Source organism: Sapajus apella, unplaced genomic scaffold, assembly GCF_009761245.1.
Source record: "Sapajus apella isolate SASKATOON/1434 unplaced genomic scaffold, GSC_monkey_1.0 scaffold28, whole genome shotgun sequence".
In the NCBI taxonomy this organism is placed as follows: domain Eukaryota; kingdom Metazoa; phylum Chordata; class Mammalia; order Primates; family Cebidae; genus Sapajus; species Sapajus apella.
In genome coordinates, this window is record NW_022436968.1 from 5,561,189 (window position 1) to 5,584,689 (window position 23,501).

A 23,501-nucleotide genomic window follows, 5' to 3' on the forward strand; every position below is an offset into this window, starting at 1 on the left:
GGTTACTTGGGAGGATGAGGCAGGAGAATCGCTGGGAGGTGGAGGTTGCAGTGAGCCAAGATCGTGTCACCGCACTCCAGGCTGGGTGACAGAAGCAAGACTCTGTCTCAAAAAACAAAAAACAAACAAAAAATCACCTAAATTTTCTGTTAAAAATCTAGTTCTTCCAATGTTCTCTGACAAATGTTGACCCCAAAATCCAATAATTACCAAATAACAGAGACAGCAACATCTAATCTGTTACTCCCTAAATGGAAGTTAATGGAAAGATTTGTTTTTTTCTCCTTCCTCTGAACTTCATTTTTTCATTTTCTCCCACTCTGTCTCTCTATCGTAGTTTAAGAAATATTGACACTGTTTATCAGATACGCTAGTATGTGTGATGCCGATTTCTCCCTGCACAGAGCTGACCTAGTAAATCAACCACCCAGGAATACTACCTATTTTCCAATTCTAAGACTATAACTTGTAATTATTATGATGGCTGGTTCTTGAGAATAAAATGAATAGTTTATAATAGTTTATTTATCCTTTCCACAATACTTGGAACTTTTTTCAATATACAAACAAGTCAGTGAATTCTCATTTAAAAAATAACCATATAGCGCAAAATACAAAGATAATTTAAAACCGGACTCATACTGTTTTACGACAGAACCAATTTCAGTGGTAACTAATCTTCTTAAACATATTTAATCATGTAGTTTCTGGAAGATAGGTTAAATGATGAAAAAATGGACGACCATGAACACATCCTTTAATTTCATTTCCAAACTGGTGCTTCATTCTGTAGATAATGTCTTGGATGTCCTCTTTTGATAAGTACATGGGTAATTGTCTGGATAGACGCACTGCTTCTCCCTGTCCAAAAGGAAAGTCGCACATTTTACCATGATATACCCTGAAGCAGAAAACATATTATCCTGGCAAGAAGGAAGACAAAATATTGATTATTTTCATCTTATTATGAATTCACACAACAATTTGTTAAGCATCCACTATGTTGTCAGCTCTGAGGATGTAGTGGTGAGCCGAAAAACTAGACCCCTGCTCTTGTGAAATTTATATTCAAGTGCAGAGAAACAGAAAACAGACAAAAGACAGAACATTTTAGTCAATAAATAATGCACAAAATTAAACTGGGCCACATGATAGAGTGATTGTAGAGTTGGAAAAAGATTACTTGAGGAGATGGCTTTAAGCTTGAATTTAAATATGGAACCAGGCTGGGTGTGGGGTGACTCAGGCCTGTAATCTCAACACTTAGGGAAATGAAGGCTGGAGAATTGCTTGAGATCAGGAGTTTGAGACTAGTCTGGGCAACACCGTGAGACCCAGTCTGTATGAAAAAATAAATAAATAAATAAATAAAATAAAGCTGGGCATGGTGGCATATGCCTTTAGTCCCAGCTACATGGAGGTTGAGGCAGGAGGATCACTTGAGCCTGAAGGTCAAGACTGTAGTGAGCTGTGATCATGCTACTGCATTCTAGCTTTTGAGCAAGACCTTTTCTCAAAATAAATAAATAAGAAACATCGGTGCAAAGGTCATGGGGAAAGAAAAGCATAACAGGCAGACAGAACAGAAAGAACCAAATGTTCAGTGTGGGTAAAACATAGTGGTGAAAAGAGAAAAACAAGAAAAGGAAATTAGGCAGAGGCTAGATCACTCTTTAGGACAGGGTAAGAAACTGGTGTTTTGGTCTGAATGAATAGGCAAGTAACAGCTCACTGCAGTGAGCTTGATCAGGATCAAGTGATCCTCCTGCCTCAACCTCCTATGTAGCTGGGACTACAGGTATATGCCACCATGCCCAGCTTTTTTTTTTTTTTTTTCCAAGCAAAAACCTGAAATTTGTTTCACATTTTAAAACAATCACTCTGACTGCTATGGGTTGAGGCAGGTGGTTTGAGGTAGGCAGGTTAAGAAAAGCAGCAAGGAGTCTTGCAGGCAACCACTGCTGTCCTGATGAAAGATTTTGACTAGGGTCATGGAAGCTGAGAGGGACGGGGGTATAAAGATTCCTGGCATGAGCTGAATGTAGAGTGAAGACTCCCTGATGGATTGGTTATGAGGGATGCAGAATCAAGGATCATGTCCATATTTCTGGTATTGTGATGCTGTTTTCTGAGGTAAGGAGAACTGAGGGTCTGGGGATAAGATAGTGTTAGCAAAGCTGGCTTAAGATTTATTTTTTAAAACTGCTGTACTTCAAAGATCTTGAGTCCTAACATTCTCTTTAACAACTCACCCCTCCTTCTTTCCAACCATCCTATTCCTTTATTTCAACTAAACATGTTTTTCTTCACTTTGACCTTTAATCTTTCCAATCCCTCCTTATTCTCCTGACCTACTAGCACCCTTGTGTCATCTTTCCTTAAAGGTAGGAATAGTAAGACATTAAGGATGCTAGCTTTAGCAACCTGCATTCTCTTTACATTTTTACTAGAATCTAATTTATCTTTATATCCCTCTAGGGTCTAACGCCCTAGGTCTTATATATAATGTGTTCAGGTTTCCTTCACTCATTTACCTCTTGTTCTTCTACCATATCTAACTTGCTAATCTCTACCCTTGGACAAATTCTGAGCATGGTTGAGTCACAAAACTGTTCTGGCTGGACCCAACACAAATGTTAACTTTTATGAGCCCTCAATGACACCTGGAAATCTTATTCCTCTCTAAGTAACCTACAGCTCTTATTTTCAGATCTTTGTTACTGTACTAAAATTACAAATGCCTTCCCACAACCCCTCCACTCTCAGCAGGTAACTTCTACTCTTTTATCACATATATCAACATGACGTCTCTCAAGTTCACCTAAAATTTCACAGGTTCTAATGATTAAGAAATTTTAAGTTTACATATAAATATTTTCATTTTTCCCCTTTTCTGTTCTTGATTCAGAGAGATTCTACTTTCTAAACCTTACATTCATATCCTATCTTCTCTCTTGAGGCCTTTTTGGAAACATTTCGTCTGCAATTTTTTTTTTTTTTTTTTTTGAGACACAGTCTCTCTCTATTGCCCAGGCTGCTGTTGCAGTGTGTGTGCCCCCAGCTCACTGCAATTTCCACGTCCTGGGTTCAAGCAATTCTCCTACCTCACTTGGCCTCCTGAGTAGCTGGGATTACAGGTGCGCACCACACACCTGGCTAATTTTTGGCTGAGAGGGGGTTTCACCATTTGACTAGGCTAGTCTCAAACGACTCATCTCAGGTGATTTGCCCACCTCAGCGTCTCAAAGTGCTGGGATTACAGGCATAAGCCACTGCACCTGGCCTCCTCTGCAACTTTTTATTGTCAGTCTTACACCAATTCAATCCAAACACGCCAAACATACTCTTTCCTTCCTTTCACTATCATGTGACTTGCTGCCTACCTTCCCACTACTGCTCCACTCTTTAACCACTGGCAAATGTCTTCTATTCCTACTACAGCAGACCCTTGAACAACACTGGTTTTAATTGTGCGGGTCCACTTCTACATGGATTTTTTTTTTCAACCCTAACTGTGATAGAAAATACAGTATCATGGGATGCAAAATCCACACAGACGGAGGACCAACTTCTCGTTTATGTGGGTTCTGCAGGGCTGACTGCAGGACTTGAGTATGCTTGGATTTTAGTATCCACAGGTGGTGCTGGAACCAATCCCGAGTATACAGAAGGACAACTGTACTTTGCCATTGTGGTTCTCTTCAATGTTATCACTTCCATCTAGCAGCTGTATCTGATGGTCTTCTATACAGAACGTGATACGGCTTATGTTTAAAATTTGTTCCTTCCTTGCCTTTTATATCCACCCCTCTCTTGGTTCTCCTTTCACTTTCCTATCTTTCTCTCCGATTCATCTTACTGACCTTAAATAGAAGCATCCCTGTGGTTTAAGTTCTTTCCTTTTTTTCCAGGCCATTTTTCTTAACACTCATACCACTACTGCCTTAATATACTGAAAGGTAAAGTATTAGCAAACAAATATTTAAAACCAGTCCCAATTACCTTTTTTCTGTTATTTCTGAAATCTTATTTCTCCTCACAGGGTTCTTCAGTACACAAAACACTTCCCACGACTCCCTCAATCTTTAAGTTCATACTAACTGTTTCACAAGAGTATATTCCCTTGAAGTCTCTAGAAACTATCAATGTTAAGCTACCCCCACAAAAGGCTGGGAATTCCCATGGGACAAAGCTCCTAAAGGATTTACAGAACATTACTGAATACATACTTCAGAAGGGGTAACAAGCAGACTTTCCTGTTAAGGAAGTCTGACCTTCAGAATACAGCAGGCACACTATCAACTGTAAACAAAAATGGCTCATTTTTAAAAAGGGAGAAAAACTTCATTAGAATTCAGATTTGTATTTTAAATGATACCAGTCAATCTTGAGGGATATCTACAAGATATAGATATAGATGTAAACACTATTGTCTTCCTGCTACTATCTTAGACATTTTAAAGTTTATAACCTTCCTTAATCCTTTTATTTTTTTAACCCACTGCTACATTTCTCATTTATGATGAATACTGTCACAAAAATGAAAATTTCCACTTATTCAACAATTCAGATCTTTCACTTTCCTTCCCTTCTATTGCTCTTGATGAAATCAGGACTTAGAATTATATTACAATACTTTTTAGATAACTATATGCTATAAAGGCAGAATTATTTTGAATCCCTTCTAAGGGGATTATTCATAAAAAATTTTTTAAAAAAGAACTTCACTGCAAAACATCTCATTCGTAAGGTTTTTCTTCATGTACCCAATAAATGTTATGGTAAGAATTCATGATAGAGTTTACCACAGTCAGTCTACGATGGAAAACTTTTAATGAAGTGTTTTTTTAATAGTGTTCTTCTTGCAAATACGTAATAAAACTTACAGAAAATATTTTACTATTTGGAAATAATTTACTATTTTAAGAAATAAGTATCTTAAAGTCTGGCCAATCTATAATACCAAGCTTTTGGCACCAGGGACCAGTTTCGTGGAAGACAGTTTTTCCACAGATGGCAAGTGGGGATGGTTTCAGGAAACTGTTTCACAAGATGTGCACAACCTAGATCCCTCACATGCACACTTCACAATTGGGTTTGTGCTCCTATAGAATCTAGTGTTGCACTGATCTGACAGGAGGCGGAGCTCAGGTGGTGATGCCCACTGGCAGGTCACTCACCTACTGCTATGTTGCCTGGTTCCTAACAGGCATGGCCAGGAGTTGGGATCCCTGTATATGATAACATATGTATAAAATAATGCATACCTCTAAATAACTTAGCACTTTGCGAGGTCTACATTCATAAACTTCCTTTGCATTTTTGTTTAAGATAGCATCAAGAATTTCTTTTAAATCTGCTACTCCATAGAATGGGAGACAGTTAGCCATTCCTTCTATTTCCATGTAATTTTCAGTAATTGAAACTCCTGAAAGAAAAAAACCCACATAGTTAAGTTTATATTCCAGAACATGTCCATTAAAAACAAAAATTGCTGTTAAAACAATTTAGTGAAACCTCATTAGATTTTAATATAGTCAGGACAAAGTTTTGTTCCTTAGTTGGAGAACAAATAGTAATTTCCCATAGGATTTCAATTGAGTCATAAGTGCTCACTGACACCACATGTGCTTTATATAATTTAATTTAATCTCAGTTATTGCTGTTTTGTTCCTTACATTTGTTTAGATCATTTCTTGGTTTGGAGAGAAAATGGAGTCCCATGATATTTATTAAAATAAAACCAGTTTAAGTGTTTTAACAACTGCTGCTCTTCAAATTCTACTGTACCATTTTAATATCTAAAGGCCTGAATTATTTCTGTGATTTTAACTTACAAATTATAAAAAGTCACACGGTAACTTATTAACATATTACTAATTAGAAGAAAATACTAATGTTGTTCAAAATATTTTACCAGGACAATGTATAAAACTGACATGTTAACTGTTACTTAAATTACTCTTAGTGATTAAAATAAAACTAAATGACTGGGCACAGTAGCTCACACCTGCAATCCCACCACTTTGGGAGGCCAAGGCAGGTGAGTCACATCAGGAGTTCGAGACCAGCCTGGCCAACATGGTGAGACCCCGTCTCTACCAAAAATACAAAAAAAAATTAGCTGGGTGTGGTGGTACGTTCCTGTAGTCCCAGTACTTGGGGGGCTGAGGTGGGAGGATCACTTAATTCAGAAGGCAGAGGTTGCAGTGAGCTGAGATTGTGCCACTGCACTCCAGCCTGGGTGACAGAGCAAGATTCTGTCTCAAAAAATAAGACTAAAAACTAGCTACAGGACTGGATGTAAAACGGGGTACATATTCATAACAGCACATATTTCAAAGCATCAGATTTGGCTTTAGAATGCAGGTTTTTTGAAAATAGCAAAGATTTGTCTTCTTTGGCTGTATCTGTGTAACAGTGTTCTTTCATGAAGTCTACATAATGCTTCCTGGAATTAAAGGAAAAGGGACAGTCCAATCTTGGATAAGTAGTAGCTATCAAGGATTAATTTTAAAAAAGACATGTGATATAACTTGAGTTACAAATCCTGAGACTTCAATAACCCAATCCCTTGCCTGTTCCCAATTTCAGACTAGATCCTTGACCTGGATGGCAGGTGCAATGGTGGCAGACTACAGAGACGGACGGTATCCTAACATTTTTCCCAGAGAACTACTGGAGAATAATATATAATAATCTATTATCAAGCATTACAGGATAAGATACAGAGTTCAATGAAGGAAGATGATATGGTTTAGATGTGTGTCTTTTTCAAATCTCATGTCGAAATGTGACCTCTACAGTTAAAAGTGCGCCTAGTGGGAAGTGCTTGGGTCATAGGGGCAGATCCGCCATGAATGGCTTGGTGCCATCCCCATTGTAATGAGTGAGGTCTCTGTGGTAGTTCACACAAGAGGTGGTTGTTTAAAAGAGCCTGGTATCTCTCTCTTGCTCCCTCTTTCACCATGTGACATGCTGGCTCTTCGTCTCCTTCTGCCATGAATGTAAGCTTCCTGAGACCCTTACCAGAAGCAGATGCTAGCACTATGCTTCACGTACAGCTTGCAGGACCACAAGTCAAATAAATCTCATTTCTTTATATATTACCTAGTCTCAGGTATTCTTTTATAGCAACACAAACGACCTAACACAGAAAATTAGTACTGAGGAGTGGGGCATTGCTATAAAGATAACTGAAGATGTAGAAGTAGTTTTGGGGCTGGGTAAGAGCACAGGCTGGAAGAGTTTGAGAGCTCAGAAGATGACAGGAAGATAAGGGTAAGTTTGGAACTTCTAAAAACTGGTTAAATGGTTGTGACTAAAATGCTGATAGAAATATGGACAATGAAAAGGCTGATAAAGTCTCAGATGATATTTAGGAATTTATTGGGCACTGGAGTAAATGTCACCATTTTTACGTCCTCGAAAGGATTTTGGCTACACTGTATCCATGCCCTAGGGCAAGCTTGTTCAATCTGTGGCCCATGGGTCACATATGGCCCAGAACGGCTTTGAATGTGGCCCAACACAAATTTGTAAATTTTCTTAAAACATTATGAGAGTTTTTTGTAATTTTTTTACAGCTCATGAGCTACTGTTAGTGTTAGTGTATTTTATATGTGGCCCAAGACAATTCTTCCAGTGTGGCCCAGGGAAGCCAAAAGATTGGATACCTCTGCCCTTAGGATCTGTGGAAGTTTGAACTTAAGAGTGATGACCTAGGCCATCACTATTTCATTTCGCTATCTAGTGAAAGAAATTTCTAAGCAGCAAATTGTTCAAGAAGTGGCATGGTTACCATCAGATATGGGAGCAAAGAAATGACTTAAACTTGGAACTTACATGTAAAAGGAAAGCAGATGCTGGCACTATGCTTCGTGTACAGCTTGCAGAACCATGAGCCAAATAAACATTTTTTCTTTATAAAGCAGGCTGCTTGCGGTCATTTCTTTTAGTCTCAGGTCTACCTGAGTCTTACACAGTCTAAGGTATTCCTTTACAGCAACACAAACGGACTAACAGTGGAAACAAAGTGAGTTTGAGCAACAGGGGGAATGTAAATGGAACTCAAAACTTTGCGTGGATAGGTAAAGAAGTAGTAGTAGAATATTCTAGTTCACATCTCTTTTACCTATAGATATGAAAATTTCCAAAAATATCAGTCTCAGTGACTTTTCACTATTGGTAGTCCTATATTTTTTACAGTATGATTAGAATGAAAAGTCTAATACTAACTACATTTGCTCTGGAAAATTACACACATTTCACAGAATTACTAGTGGAAACGGGTAAGAAGTATCTGACAACAAACAAGGAAATTGAGCAATATTTTTACTTCTGTGTTTGCAAAATTCAGATATGGAAAAGTTAGAGACATTTGGAACTATGTAACAATAACCTTTGAAAAGTTTCCATAAAATACTGTGAAATGCCTACCAATTTTCAGGGAAAATATATCAAATGAGTAAGTGGTTTGACAAGTTTTCACTTCCTAAAATATGGAATTCTTATTTATGCAAGACAGAAAGCTATTCCCATTAGCATGTAAAGTTCTTAGGGTCACACTGAGAATCTTCTCTCTCAAGGCCAGATGTATTCCTTCTCTTTCAAATGCTTTTATTCTTATCCAAAAATATATTGTGACTACAGGCAAACTGTTGACTCAAAGTTACTGTAATACAACAATACTCTCACAAGATAGAATTGTTAAGAAAATACAACTTATTTTTTAAAAATGAAAAAACAAAGAAATGAAGAAAGAAAACATAAGTGTCTTTAACTTGCTCTGTTATTGACAAGGGAAATAATGCTGATGATCATCTAATCAAAGTCAGTTTGCAGATGACTTAATCATTTTTGCATCTTTGATACTATTGAAAGTATCAGGCATTTAATAAGATTTTAAAAATACTATCTAAAAGCTAAGAGCTGAAAGCATCTGTCAGATATAAACTTACCGGGTAGCTCAAAAATAAATATGCTTTTGGAATTGAGTGGGAGGTAAGAAAGAACAGTTATCCTTAAAACAACAACCACCGCCTGCTGTTTCACATATATATATATATATTTTTTTTTTGACAGAGTCTTACTGTTGCCCAGGCTGGCATGCAGTGGCATGACCTTGGCTCACTGTGACCTCCGCCTCTTGGGTTCAAGCGATTCTCCTGCCTCAGCCTCCTGGGTAGCTGGGATCATAGGTGCTCGCCATCACGTCTGGCTGATTTTTGTATTTTTTAGTAGAGACAGGGTTTCACCACATTGCCCAGGCTAGTCTTGAACCCCTGACCTCAGGTGATCCATCCACTTCAGCCTCCCAAGTGCTAGGATTACAGGCGTGAGCCACCATGCCCAGCCTGTTTAATATCTTTCATGAAAAAACTGGTACTTGCCAACAACGCCATATAGTTAATTAGAAAAACAGATTAAGTCAATAAAACAAACACACCCACCTATCCCTTGCTTCAAGTAAATTCACTTCACATAAATTTTAAGATGCCAGGGACCCTGAGGAAGAAATATTTCTAGGCAGACTAAAAGAAATGACTGCAAGCCTGCTAAAGGGGGGTGAAGGATGGTAAGAAAAGAGACTATGTGGGCATCTCCCATTGCCAAGTACCATGCTCACTGATTTAACTGTTACCTTGGTTAATGCTCACAAATACTTCATGGAGTAAATGGCTAAATTTTGACAGGAAGGCAATATAATAAATGAGTTAACAGCTAGGCTCTAAAGGCAGATTGCCTAGGTTCAAATCCTGGTTCTACCAATAGTGTCCCTTTGAGCAAACTTAACTCCTTGTGCCTCAATTTTTCCATCTGTAAAATGGGGACAGTAATAGAACCTACTTTACAGGGATATTAGGGAGATTAAATTAATGCATTTAATACTTAGAATAGAGCCCTGTACATAATAATTCAGTAATTATTAGTTGTTATCAATAAAAACAGTGTGGCCAGCTGACTTGCCCCAAAACACATTGTTTTTAAATGGTAGTGCTGGGATTTGGACTAATAGAATTGAGGTGACAGGTAAGAAGTTTAGGTTAGGTATCCTTAAAACCACAAAAATCAAGTAAAATTAGTTTATGTTTGGGACACCAAAGTATTTTCTTTATATACCCAGCTCCATGGTTTTGGTATATTCTTTTAACTTATTTTCATATCTCAGTAAAACATTCCTTTAAAAATCTTCAAACATTGTTTTGGTTGAACTCTGTTTTTCTATACTTTGGGCATGACAAGATTAGAGGCAGAAGGAAGACAGTGGAGACCTTCCTCATGGTTTCACTGTAACCCTTTGATACCAGATGAAGAGAAAGCAACAGAAGGTAAGGCAGAAGGCAGTTGATTATGAAAAGTACAAAAGAGCTGAGAGGGGCCAGCCAGGAAAACTGAAGTCTCTAGCCAGACGGGTTTTCCTTTTTTTAAAAATCCCCCCAATGAATTTCCATACTGAGCAAAGAGAATTATGAGTCTTTTGTATCAAATCAGCCATTCTCATACAGCACGACTGCTGATGTTACATGTCTAACTGGCAAAACAAGCAAATGCTTTTTAAAAAGAAGAGATGGCCATTTCTGTGAGGCCATTCCAGTACCCTACATAATTCTGTGTCATCATCTAAAAGAGTATTTTAATAATTTAAACAAAGCAGGCAGTTTGACTATTGTGTCAAAGAATGACAAAAATTACAATAAAACTACTTCGTTCATTATGAAAATGCAAATGCAAAGCACTAGACTGAAAGAGATGCCAAACTCGTTTGTTCCAGGCAGAGGTGATGTTTTTGAAATAAATGTTTTAACACAGACAACACTGTACTTACAGTGAGAAAAAAATATACCATCATATCTGTAGATCATGAAACCCAAACTAACTCTTGGAACAAGGCTATTTTTTCCATATCAGAAAATATTAAACCATACTATCATACCTGGTATCAATTTTATCTTGAAACCATTTGCTGTAAGACGAGGATCGGACAGGTAAGTTGATCCACTGAATCTCTGGTCATCTGCTGTCATTTTATATAAAACGTCTAAATAATGAGATCCATTAAAAAGACTGCAAAAGAAATTATGGCTCTTTAACTTATTAAATACACAAAATAGAGGGTTAATGGGAAAAAGTTAATCCAAGGGCCTTTTGACAAGTGTTATCATTAACCAAAATACAAAGATATATAAGTAGCCCTATGAGAAACCACTTTTTTACATTTCTGTTGATATCTACTGCACACAGTATACAGAAAGGAGGAACAGGAAGAAGACAATCTGTTTTCTAGAATGTTACAAATCAATGTGAAATTTTAAAAATGGCTCTCTCTAAATATAATACAAATGAAAAATTTAAAAATAATTCCATTTTATCCCTTCAAAACAGGCACAATAATAGTCAAGTTAGGTGGTCCATTCTGCCAAATTTTCAATTGCTATGCCAAGTTTCTTCTGTAACAAAAAGATAAACATGTATCTCTTTCTTCTAGGAACTTATATATTAATCAATTTAGAGGTTGGGAGAGCTTCTTTCAGTCTACTGTAGGTATGGCATGTTTGCCAAAGGTGGCACATGAAATGATTCTGAGTGGTGAAGAATTCTGAGGAAGCCAAAGATTATCTAGGGTACAAATTAACCTTCCATATTGGTTTTAGGCTTGGTCAGGATGTATTACAGTCACTGGCTGTGACAGCTGATATTACAGAGAAGAGAGCTTTGGCTGTATTTTACATGTACTCTGTTTCATCTAACTAATATCCTAAAAATCTATCTGAGAGACAGTAGGGATGGTGGTTGTGGTAATGATTATGATACTGTATAGCAATTAATGGTGCAGGCTCCACAATTAAACTTTGCCAAGTTCTTATCATATAGCAAATGTTCAATAAATATTAGCCATCATTGTAATTACTGAATACTTACTTTATGTTTTATAGTTACCAAAATTATTCCATCCAGAAGTGAGTTACACAAACAGCATTAGAACTCTGGCAAGAAAACTGGGCCCAACCTATAATTACCCTGTCCATATTGCAACATTGTGGGAATAAATTAGCCCATGACTCTGTTCTGAAAAACTTACAGCATTAACTGTGATGGGGATGCCACACTCCAAAAGAAGAAGAAAAAATATATATATTTTGAATTAAGCTTTATTGCTATTTAGGCTCAATTAAGAAAGATTTATTTTCAGGCCAATATGGTCCCAAAATAATAGTTTTTAATGTATTTGTTTTTTGAATAACAGAATATCACATATAAAAATATTTTTAAAACCTCTAATTTAAAAATCACAAAAAGATTTTTGAAATGTAAATGAAGTTTATAAATGCCATTCAGAAAAGCAGTCAAGTCTAAAAATTCAGATGTACCCTAGCTCTTTTTTAGAGAAGAAAGCAAAAAGCACCACCAGGTGTTTAAACTGTTTGAATGTAGCCTAAGGAACTATTTTCTAATCCTTCCTCCAACAGTTTCCTAAGCCACAGTTTCCTAAGCCACTCTCAAGAGAACACAATGAAAGATACTGGATTTTGGTTAATATGGTTGCTGTTGCCTTATTTAAAAAGACAGACTTAACAGATGTTTTTCTGTGTTCTGTCCTTATTTTTTTCTCTTCCAAGACTGCAGTATCTTTAACAAGACTTTTAACACATTTTATAAATGATTTCTGCTTTATTTTTGTAAGTTCTGAAACAGTTATCTAATGATGTGTCCTAGTGAACAAATTCTTATCTTTTTAAATTTCAGGTTTTTATTATTTTTGTCATGATTCTCTTCTACCTGTGTTCGACTAAAAACGAAATATTAAGTTAAAAAAGAGAAATGTTAATAAGTTAGTCATTATTTTTTAATCTTTAAATTTATTTTTGTCTCCTCAGGCTTTGTCATCCAAGGTTATTTATTTTTACAGAAAGCAATTTGCTCATATAGAATAGGAAAAGAAAGTACCCTATATTACAACCAATAAAAAAATTATTTCAGGCAAAAATCATCAATGAATGGCACCGCTACATGGAAAGGTTGATTAGAAACTTTCATGTGAAAGACAGGCTGTCATTAGCTGAAGCTAGTGACAGTGCCTTTTGATGTGATGAAGTATAAAGCACACAGCCAATCCATTAAGTAGATGCACCAGGAAGTAGAATCTAAATGTATTCAGTCCTCCTGAGCTAAATCTCAATTAAACATGGGGGAGAGAAAAAGAAGCTGAATACCCTAAGAAAGCAAACAGAGACAATAGGACATTCCACTGAACAAATGACTCAGTATGTACAATAATAAAATGATTTTTAAGACAAGTAAACAAGATAACCAAATGTAATACATGGATCTTGTTTAGACACAAATTAAAAATAAAATTTTTTAAAGACCGTAAAAAAAGGCATTTTGACATAATGAGGAACAATTCCAAGGAGTTATTATTATGTAAGGTATGAAAAAGGTATTGTGGTTAGGTGAGAAAACAGCCATATTTTGAGAGAGAAGTAATGAAGGATGTAGGAAGGGGAATTGTTCTAAACTTCTTTGGCAAAGGAAAGAAAATTTATGTGTATATACTACCTAGAAAGGCAAAGCAAACGTGGCAAAGTCTTGATAATTACTGATAAAGATATTCATTGTATACTTCTATTTCATTATGTGTTTGAAATTGTTAAAACAATAAGTACATAATGGAATAAAGTCATGACAATCTTAACTTCAAAATTGCCCCAGAGAAGTTACTAATGTACAAGAGAAATCAACTTCGTATTTATTAAATGTAGAAGTGAACTATGTATTCTGATATTATTTATAAACAATTCCATTAAGGATAAGAAATCAAATTTTTTTCTTTGAGACAGTCTCGCTCTTTCACCCAGGCTGGAGAGCAAAGTGCCGTCTTGGCTAACTGCAGTTTCTGCCTCCCAGGTTCAAGTGATTCTCCTGCCTCAGCCTCCTAAGTAGCTGGGACTACAGGTGTGTGCCACCACACCCAGCTAATTTTTGTATTTTTAGTAGACACAGGGTTTCTCTATGTTGGCCAGGCTGGTCTCAAACTCCTGGCCTCGTGATCCACCTGCCTCAGCCTCCCAAGGTACTGGGATTACAGGTGTGGGCCACAGTGCCTGGCCTAGAAGTCAAATTTTTAAAAGATTAAAAAAAAAAAACAAACAAAAACCACTAATCCTTACTAGGAAACATTCTCAACCTTCTACCTTCAATTTCTAATCTAGTATGAACTATTATAACAAGTATTTTTACAGTTAAAAAATATTATATCATCATACCTCTCTGTTAACGTAATTGGCTTTTCCAGTGGCTCCGCAGGAAGTTTATGATTCTCAAGAAGTCTTTTAAATAGCAGAGCTTCTTCTACTCTATATGGATTTAATAACATTACCTCTGTTTTGGATGTCATTAGCCATGCATCAGGAAACCTGAGACTGTGGATCAAGCAAGGTTCATCCTTCTCTTCTAAGTCAACTTGGTTTTGTTTCTCAAAATTTATTTTTAAGTTTTTCATAGAAAAGGGGATCTTTACCATTTTAATATTTTGACTTCTTTTTTCAATTTGGGACTGAAAGAGTTCATCAAGTTTTGGTTGATTAGATAATGAGGTTTTCAACTTGTGCTTCTGGGCCAAATTCCATGTGCTGGTGAGTTTTATCTTTCTTCTGCCATCTTTTAATGATATTTGTGACTCCTGTTCAATGGCTCTCTTCATTTGACTGTTGTATCGTTCCAAGTCTTTAGTAGCCTTCTCTTCATATCTAAGAATAGAAATAAAATAGAACTGAGATCATAATCAGAAACATATTAACCAACTGAGGTAAATTTTATAAAAATAAAGAACTGGCATTCCAGGTATAGTAATGACAAAGGAACATGTATTAGATTAACTCTCCTGCATACAACTATGATAAACACCTAACAAAATATAAAAATCAATTATTGTTAGGGCATGGTGGCTCATGCCTATAATCCCAGCACTTTGGGAGGCAGAGGTGGGCAGATCACCTGTGGTCAGGAGTTCAAGACTAGCCTGGCCAAAATGGAGAAACCCTGTCTCTATTAAAAATACAAAAGTTATCCAGGCATGTTGGTATACACCTGTAGTTCCAGCTACTTGGGAGGCTGAGATAGGAGAATCGCTTAAACCCCGGAGACAGAAGTTGCAGTGAGCCGAGATCATGCCACCACTCTCCAGCCTGGGTGACAGAGCGAGACTCTGCCTCAAAAAAACAAAAACAAAACTCAATTATTTAAAGTAGACACTGAAGAACAGCCAAAAGTAGGAAAACTTTGCAATGGATTCACTCCTTGCGGGAGCGAAAAAAGAGACAGAGACCCACATTTATACAACTTTTACCCAGAGGGGCAATCCATGGTATTAAGAGGGAGCAGGGTGGTCAGAACTCAGTCAGAATGTTGCAATGTTATTAGCCCGAGTCACCAAGACACAGAGCCATCTGCTTCCAGAACAACTGAAAATTGAGAAAGAAAATCCCATGTGTGGGAACCCAAAGGAAAACAGCCATTACAAGGCTAAATGAGCTGAACAGAGATTTCAGCTTCTGCCCATTGCAGGGGAAACAAAGTTTGGAAGCTGAATTCCAGTTTCATGGCCTGGGAAACATTTTGGGCTTTCAATTAAAACTGGAAGAGGTCCACATCCTATGATGAAAAACCTACGTCCTAAACTAAGGAAGTTGCCCTGGGATCAAGAACAAAATTGAAACAGCTTCTCCCTAACAAAGTGAAAAACAAAACCTCCACAGCTCAAGATGATTTGTTAGTAATTTAAATACCTGGTAGAACAAAAATCAGAACTTTCCAGAAGAAGATAACAGAACCCAGAGTTTTAAACATATCATCCGCAATGCCCCACTGTACATTCAAAAGTTACCACTCTAACAAAACAGGAAAATGTGAGTCATGGTAAAAAAAAAGTGGTCAGTAGAAGCCAACCTCAAGATGCCCCAGATGTTAGGATTATCAAAAAACCATTTTAAAACAAATTTTAATAAATGTTTAAACTCTTAACCATTAAACATTAAAAGATCATCATCATGCGAGAATAGAAGGGGGAATCTCAACAGAGAAGTGGAAATTATAAAACAAAAAATACAATGGAAATTCTAGACCTAAAAAATATAGTATCAGAAATTAAATTTTCACTGGATAGGCTTAACAGCAGATCAGAGATGGGAAAACAAAGGGTCAGTAAAGTTGAAGACAGATCAAAATAGAAATGACAAAATGTGTTGTGTCCACTTTACAGAAAAGTGAAGACAACTGGAAAGGCATTGCGGTGATCTATGGGAAAACAAACAATCTAATATATATGTCACTGGAGTCCCAGATAAAAAATGGAAAAATGGGAAAGAAAATAAAATATGAAGAAATTCGGGTTGATAATCAGCAAACTTGGAGAAATAAAACTTACAGATGCAAGGTCAGCAAACCTCCAAACAGAATAAATGCAAGGAAATTCACAGGTAGGTATATGAGATTCAACTGCTGAAAACCAAAGATTAAGATAAAATCCTGAAAGCAGAGAGGAAAAAAAACAATACAAAGAGGAAACAGCAAAAATAATGGCTATCGTAAAGAGCCAGATGACAGTGAAATCTGTTTTTTTTTTGAGACAGAGTCTCCCTCTTTTGCTGAGGCTGGAGTGCACTGGCACGATCTCAGCTCACTGCAACCTCTGCTTTCCATGTTTTAAGCGATTCTCCTGTATCAGCCTCCAGAGCAGCTAGGATTACAGGCATGCACCACCACACCCAGCTAATTTTGTATTTTTAGTAGAGATGGGGTTTCACCATGTTGGCCAGGCTGGTCTCAAACTCCTGACCCCAGGTGACCCACCTGCCTCAGTCTCCCAAAGTGCTGGGATTACAGGCATGAGCCACCGCACACGGCTGGCAATGAAATCTTTTAAGTGGCAAAAGAACGCAGAATTTGGCTATTTCATTAAAAAAAACAAAAGTCCTTCAAAAATGAAGATGAAATAGACATTTTCAGAAAAAGATGAGAATTAGTTGCCAGTATATGTGCACTATTAAGGAGTGACACCAAATATAAGTGAAACTATACTTACAGGATTTTTCCATTTTATTAACTCCAAGCAGATTATGATAGGGATACATAATGTAATCACCAAAGCAAAAACTAACGGAAATTCAATAAAGAAATTAAAATTAGATACTAAAATGTATTTTTTTTTAGCCCTAAAGGCCTCCTCTCCCCCCAGAGAGGAGGAACAGAAGAGCAAAACAGAGATGGGACAAACAGAAAACAAACAGGAAAATGGCAGACCTAAACCCAACCATGTCAGTTATTATATTACATGGACTGAATACTGAAATCCAAAGGCAAAGATTATCAAACTGAATTTAAAAAGTAACACCCAACTTTATCTACAAGACTTACATTTGAAATACAAAGACATGACAGTCTAAAAGGCTGAAAAAAGATACACCATGCAAATAGTAAGCATAGAAGCCAGAATGGCAACAGTATATACTCCTTCCTCAGTAACTGACAGAACTAGAGACCCTTCTAAAAAAAAAAAAAAATTTTTTTTTTTTAGTTGAGCCACAAGAAAGTGCTGAGCCACAAGCAATCAGAAAAAGAGAGAATGAATAAAGAAATGGGTCAATTTCAGATCTGAGGAATTCCCTATAAATCAATTTCAAAGGTACAAGATAATGGATGTTTCAAAAATTATATTGGATAGATTCTAAGAACTCAAGAATTAAAAAACATTACACTGGTTAGAAAGTTAAAGAGATCTTTTTGTCAACAATAATATGAGGAAAATGAAACTTCTGGAGCCAAAGACATAGTACAGTGGTTAATGTCACCCCTTTCCTTAAAAAGTGATACCTGGATCCCACCCTCAGAGCTTCTAATTCCTAGGCCTAGGTTGAGATTGGGCCACAGGTGATTCCAGTACACAGCCAGAATTGGAAACTACTGCTATGTGTTCAGCAAAGTGTGGTGATTAAGAATACAGACCCTGAAGACAGCCCGGCCTGGTTCTGCCACTTAGTAGTTCTATAAACCTATGAAAATTATTTAATGTTTCTGTGTCTCATTATGCTCTACTGTAACATATTATCTACTTCAGTTTTGTTGTGAAGAATTAAATGAGTTAAAGTGTGCCAAGTATGTAGAATACTACTTAGCACAGAGTAAATGGTGATAAATGTTTTGCTATCATTATTTTCTACCAAGAAACAGAAATCTTACAGCGAAGGTGCGAGTAATGGTTGGAAATTAAGTAACTTTGCTGAAAAATTATTTTTAAAGAAAGTTTTAAACTCGACACTAGAGAATTATGGCCATTTCTAGTCTCATACTTTTAATAGCTGAATTTTATTATATGCATATAATAATCTCAAGGAAAAATATGGAATGTGAAGAAATAAAAATATTATTGAGAGAACAGTGCTAAATGTGAAAAGTGATATTTAACAGACAGAAGACCACGGCATGGCATGTAGTTTGTGTTCAGTACATGTGTGCTGAATGAAGAAATGTTATCTGGATGAGAATGTTTCCTTGTAAATTACACTAATAAATGGCTTCTTTGGTTCCATTACCATCCCATATTTACAATTTTAAAGATATTTTCTACTTAGAATCTGAGATTCTGGATTAGCTATATAAAACACATGATTTTCAATAGTTTACTTTCTACATGTCCTAGAAATAGTATTTTTAGCTCTTAGACATTCAAATTAAATGTTTTTCCTGTGCCATGGTAAAATGAGTTCAAAACAAAGGTCACCATTTGTAATTAATTATAATGTGCAAATTTTCACATATGGTATTCATCTTTCGATTTACTGAAAAAGTCAATTTAATTAGTTCTTTGGGAAATATAAAAAGTTATGTCCAAAGGACTATTAAATAAATGCTAAGTAAAAGCAGCTGGTACTGTTGTACTTAATGCCAATAAGGGATTTAGTAACCTGAATGGAAAATATTAATCCTGATTTGACCATAAGTCAATTCAAATAATGTTCTTGCGACTAAACATTGCATTTAGTTATAAAGTTTATCATTTTCATAATTGCAATACTTTTCTTAGTTTAAATAGCAACATATTCATAACTACTGCAAATGAAAATTCAAGCTAATGTCAATTGACCGAGACCCCAGTGGCAGCGCACATGCCTAAATCTGAATTTTAATTCACCAGAAAAAAGGCGAGTAAGAAGAAACAAACTCCAGAAAGGAAGAACTAAAACAATGAAAGTAACCCCCTGAGTCCAAAGTCTGTCCCAAGCTCTCATCAGGATTTTAATAACTGAATAATCCTGATCCTACTCCTTATTCAAGCTCCTTGTTATAGCTTTGAGAACCTTCCATTGTCCGTCCTCCACCTTCCCCTATCTTTCTTTACTCATACTCTCTCATATTCTGTTCCTGTCAGAGAGAAAAATCTTAATAATACCATGCTTCTTGTAGCTTCTGGGCCTTCTCACTTAATGTTCCTCCTACCTACACAATTCCCTAAAATCCTTTTGGTTAATGTCTATGCAGGGAAGCATTACCTGTCCCACAGATAATATTAAGTCCAATTTCCAAGTGTTTCTATAACTCCTTAAATTTAAAACTTATATCTTAAAGCTCATCACATTCTTGTTACTAGCCTATACCATTCATGAGTCGGTAAAGTATGTTTTATCTGTAACTGAAGTGACTAGCTAGAGTACATCAGGCCTTATACACAGAAAGCCCTTAATATTTCCTAGTTGAAGGAAGGGAAGGGAAAGGAGGGATGGAGAGAAGAAGAAAGGAAAAGGAAAACAGGAAATAAAAAAGAAGAAAGAAAAGGAAGGATGGACTGAAGGTCTACAGAAGAGGAGTCTGCTCTCATATCCCTTAATATACCTTAGAGAATTTAGATTCATGGAAAGAACTCCAAGATAAAGACAGGGAGAGAAGTGGTAGTTGGTGTGATTCTTGGATGTCATACCATTTTTGCTCTACCTTCTCACTAATCATGATTCCGGACTTAGCTGATCATGGTCCCAGGACCCCTGGCTCTGAAAGGTTCTAGCACAGTACTCTGTGACATACAGTAGACCTCTGATCCCAAGATACCTATATTTTCTTCACAGGTTTCTATTTCTGGCCTCCAAATTCAATTTAATCTTGACTCAGCAAATGAAAAATGTTACTCTCAACAGAAAAACTCCCTTTCATAGATTAAAAACTGATCATACTGACATTGTGAGCAGTCATGTGTTGGTAACTGATCTTATATTATAACACACAATATCTTATTTAATCCTCACAACAATCCACGACAGACTGTCCACATTTTTTAATAAAAAGCTAACAAAGAACTGTGGTTAGAACCCAGGTGAAGCTTCAGAGGCCTGTCTTGATCATCAATGTCTCTTTTGGCTACTTTACGGCAATATGAGAGAAAATAAAATTGATCCCAGAATATTACCTGAAATATTCTGGTAATTGATGGTAAACAGATTTTTAGATGAGGCCTATTAATCATAATCCTAGTAACCTGACACCCTGGGATCCACAAGGAGAAACAATGCAAACATTCCCCAAAAGGCAACTGGAAAGATACCTGCTGTTGTGAGGCTGCAAGGAACAGTCAGCAAGGTAAGTTTTCATCATAAGCTTGTACACTGTCCCTATTTCCATAAGAACTTGAAATATCTATGCTTTTTTCCTATTCCCAGACAATTCTCAATTCATTTCCTTGGGTAATGCAATTCAACTTTTGTGGGCTTATTGCATGTAAAAGTTAAGTCCCCTGACCATTAAATTGCATAGTTGTATCATTTAGATAAAACTAAAGACAATCACAATTATGTGAACTTTATTTGCATCATGATTCAAAACAAATCTTTAAAAATCTGACATTTATGAAACGATTATAAATTTGAACACTGAGTATTTGGTATGTTAAAGAATATATACCTTTAAAAAAAGTTATAACAATTTTATTATGGTGTTAAAATATGAGTATCTTTATCTTTTAGAGTTAACATACTGAAATAGATGATATGACTATGACTTGCTTCAGAATAATAAAGGGAAAGAAAGTGAATGGAAGTATGGATAAAACAGGACTAACAGGACTGACTGTGAGACGATGGGTGGTAAAACGGGGTAATGGCTTCACACTTCAAAATGTCAACTTTCGTGGATATTTCCAAAAGAACAAAACACAGTAACCATTCCCACTTAAAAAAAAAAAAAGCCTGACAAAAAAAGGCTGAAGAGAAAAGCTTTATGGAAGCTTTTTGTTTTGGTGTTAATAGTGGTCTTTGTCATTTTAAATTGATATTGCTTTTATAAGACTGAATAAGCTAAGGAAAGAATTAAAAAAATAAAAATACTGGTCAAGTATTTAAGTAGTTTGAACACTAAATAAAAACTTTGGATGATGAATTACCTTTAAAATTGTGTCCACATATTTGACATAATATTGAGATACTTAGATACCTGTATATGATTGGAGGTATAATTCCACTCTCATTTTCTGCTGGGTTAGATCACCAGAATATACTTTGTGTTTATATTAAGTGTCCTAAGTCAATTAGAAACATTCATCATGTTATTTTGGAACATTTATTCAGATATCTAAAGATGGCAAGTAATATTTTAATCAAAGACAGATCAAACCACCTATTTACATAACAAAAACACCCACTATCATTTATAAGTTATAATAAATAATGCATCTTAGAAGCAAGCCTCAAGTTATACTGAATAGAAACAGTATGAATGAACAACCCTAAATTGAATCTGCAATACTAAATTTTCTGTGTTGTGTTACATATTTTGGATACCAATTTAGAAAGGGCACAGTTAAGGTATTAAAAACATCAATTATAACTGCTATAATGCAAAAGCTTTTTAAAAAAGTTCTACCACAGGCAAGTTATTAAACATAAAACAAAAAGAAATAGAAGATAATGGTGATTTGAAATTAAGATGAATGGAAAACCTTTAACAACAAACTTAATAAATCAGAAGGCAGTTAAGGCTTATATTAAACAAAAAACAAAATAATACAAGTTCCCGTCCAGCAAAAAACCTAAATTAACAACAAAAAAGTGTTGCCAAAAAAGGTACTCTATCCAAGCCATTATTTTCCGTTCTGCTTTTCCATAAATAATTCCTTTTAAACAGTGAGTCATATAGAATGGAAATAGCCGAACATTCAGGTCACATGCAAGCTCTGGAAACTTACTTCAGTTTTTCCTCTTCACTCAGTGTCTTCCACAGTTCTTCAATTTGTACTGTTGCATCCTCTAAACTAGCCTTAGGATTTTCTATGAGAAACTGAGCACGACGATCTTGAACAAAAAGAGCACTTGCTGACATGGGTTTCTTGATTGCTCGATTGCTAAGTAAATCATAAGCTGTAATCTGTCCAGATTTACTATGTATTACATTTGATTTTTTGTTACATGGACCTTCATTGAGATTCTTTTGTTCAGGGCTTGGATGATTATTATTACTTACTTTACATGGTAAACTTTTTTGAGGCACTAAAATTTTCACAGGTTCAATATTCTCTCCCACTGAATTTTTAAGTATATTTCCCCTGCTCCAATCATCTGCAGAAATTTCTGAAGAGTTTTCAAGGACTGCTTCTTCCTCATTTTCCCCACTCTCATCTATATGGCCTTTATTGCCATTTTCTGACTGGGTGTGCCTAACGGAACCTACAAAACAAGTTTTACTATATTCCATCTGAGTGTTCTCCCATGATAAATTACTCATTGCAATGTCTTGAAAAGCATTCTTAGTATTTTTATCAATGTCAGAATTTTCACTACTACAATGACCAAAACCAAAGTCACCAACACTTATCTGGTGATTTAAACAATCATCAGTGTCTTTTCCAGATTCATCACTATGCACATCATTTTGGAAAGGAATGACTGAAGTATCAACATTTGGATAATTCTTTCCAGATGATTCCATTTTAGTGAAAAGCACATCTGTTTCTGCTGTTTTACTAAGAACGATGTCAGCTGCGGAAACATCTGTTTTGTTATTTTCACAAGAATTTGTACTAGGTAGTGGTCCATAACAAGTCGTCATCAGATTTTCAAGAGCAATTAAAACAGATTCCTAAAAATACAAATTAACAAATCTTAGGGGAAAATATGAAAATAATAGACAATATTTTAAATAAAGAAAAATATAAACAGTTTTTTTATATAAAAACAGGAATATGTTTATAAATAGTATAACAAAAAATTATCTGAAAAGGATTACCTTATTCTGCAATAATACTTGGCTTTTATCTGGTGTTAAATTTACATCAACATCAGCTGTAGGAACATCGATTTTCAGAAAGAAAATAGGATACAAACGCGTAGATTCCTTTAGGCATTTCAGATTGTAATGATGTCGGATTAACTAGAAATACATGTAATAAATAAAAGAAAAATATGCAAATAAAGATAATATCACCAACCTTAAAGTACAATGAAAAGGAGCAGATTCAACTGAGA

General features: G+C 35.8%; 1 protein-coding gene across 5 annotated transcripts in view; it reads right to left on the reverse strand.

Moving 5' to 3' along the window:
- Nucleotides 1-503: 503 nt before the first annotated feature.
- Nucleotides 504-23,501, reverse strand: part of PMS1 (PMS1 homolog 1, mismatch repair system component) — an 85,767-nt gene continuing 62,769 nt past the window's right edge. Inside the window, exons 8-13 of one of the 5 annotated variants that reach the window (XM_032292651.1) lie at nt 23,263-23,406; nt 22,226-23,115; nt 14,268-14,750; nt 10,937-11,067; nt 5,268-5,428; nt 504-861 (exon numbers count right to left, since the gene is read on the reverse strand). In XM_032292651.1, coding sequence (XP_032148542.1) covers nt 697-861; nt 5,268-5,428; nt 10,937-11,067; nt 14,268-14,750; nt 22,226-23,115; nt 23,263-23,406 — 1,974 coding nt within the window. In that variant the 3' untranslated portion in view covers nt 504-696. Of the gene's footprint in view, nt 924-5,267; nt 5,429-10,936; nt 11,068-14,267; nt 14,751-22,225; nt 23,116-23,262; nt 23,407-23,501 lie in introns of those variants that run through there. The other 4 variants (XM_032292653.1, XM_032292652.1, XM_032292654.1 and 1 more) reach the window with 4 other exon arrangements.